We start from the raw sequence: 958 nt of genomic DNA, 5'->3' as shown, positions 1-958 counted from the left end.
GAGAACGAAGGACATCTTGGGGTGAGGTGGGCACCAAAAATAAAATATGAGCAGCTGGAAATGGGGTGTCAGCAACATACGGGGGGTGTACTCACCATTCGAGGTGACGCCTGTGTGGCACAGAGGCCCTGTGGAAGGTTGAGGGGGCTCGGTCTTGTCAAAGCCCCACGTCAGTGACCACCCCGGAATCTAAGTCCCCAGGCCCTCTTCCTTCTGGGTGAATCTCAGCCACACTTCCTCCTCTCTCGGTACAAAGACTTCCGATCCCCATCTGCTTCAGCCAGAAATCTGGACCCAGGACCCCCTTGCCGCTGTACCCAAGAGGTAAGCCCTTGGACGCCACCTTTTGCAGGAGACAGTCATCTGAGCCCAGAGGTTCTCCTGGATGGGGTTCAGGAGTCTGGGCCTCAGCTCCCTTTGTTCCCAGGCATCCAGGTGTCCTGGCTTCCACCTCCCCTCCCACCTCAGAATCCGGGACTTGATACTCCCTTGTCCCCAGGAGTCCAGGCGTCTAGCTCTCTCCTGCCTCAGAGAATCCTGCCCCCAACTTCCTCTTCTTCCAGGAACCGGGGGATTCGGGGCCCCTGTGTGCTCTTGCTTCAGGACTCCAGGGGTCTGGGCCTCCTTCTTGTCCCCCATTATTCTGGCCTGGAATTCTGAACCCTCAGCTAATGCTGCCTGATCTGCACCTGCACCTGCCCCCAGGGAGACCCAGTAGTCCGGTCCCTTGCTCCCACCCTCCTCACTAGGTGTCTGGGTCCCCAGAGCCTGTCTTTCTGTAACCCCAGCCCCGCTAGGGACCCAGAGAGAGGGCGTGGGGTAGCTCACACGAGAGGGCCAACAGCTGGAGGACCAGTACCAGGGCCATGGTGGGCAGGTCTGGCTGGAGCTGGAGCAGAAGGCAGGGCTCAGCCGGGCCCTCTCACCTCCCAGGAAGTGAGGCAATATCAGAAAGTCA

General features: G+C 59.5%; 1 protein-coding gene across 1 annotated transcript in view; it reads right to left on the bottom strand.

Moving 5' to 3' along the window:
* The window catches only part of OSCAR (osteoclast associated, immunoglobulin-like receptor), a 7,190-nt gene extending 6,272 nt beyond the window's left edge, over positions 1–918 (bottom strand). The window contains exons 1-2 of the mRNA XM_015561657.1: positions 829–918; positions 96–128 (exon numbers count right to left, since the gene is read on the bottom strand). Coding sequence (XP_015417143.1) covers positions 96–128; positions 829–868 — 73 coding nt within the window. The 5' untranslated portion in view covers positions 869–918. The remainder of the gene's footprint in view (positions 1–95; positions 129–828) is intronic.
* Between the last annotated feature and the right edge of the window lie 40 nt (positions 919–958).

The sequence above is a fragment of the Myotis davidii genome, unplaced genomic scaffold, assembly GCF_000327345.1.
Source record: "Myotis davidii unplaced genomic scaffold, ASM32734v1 scaffold1997, whole genome shotgun sequence".
Taxonomy (NCBI): Eukaryota; Metazoa; Chordata; class Mammalia; order Chiroptera; family Vespertilionidae; genus Myotis; species Myotis davidii.
Note: the sequence above shows the minus strand (reverse complement) of the source record. Positions and strands in the feature narration are given on the sequence as shown.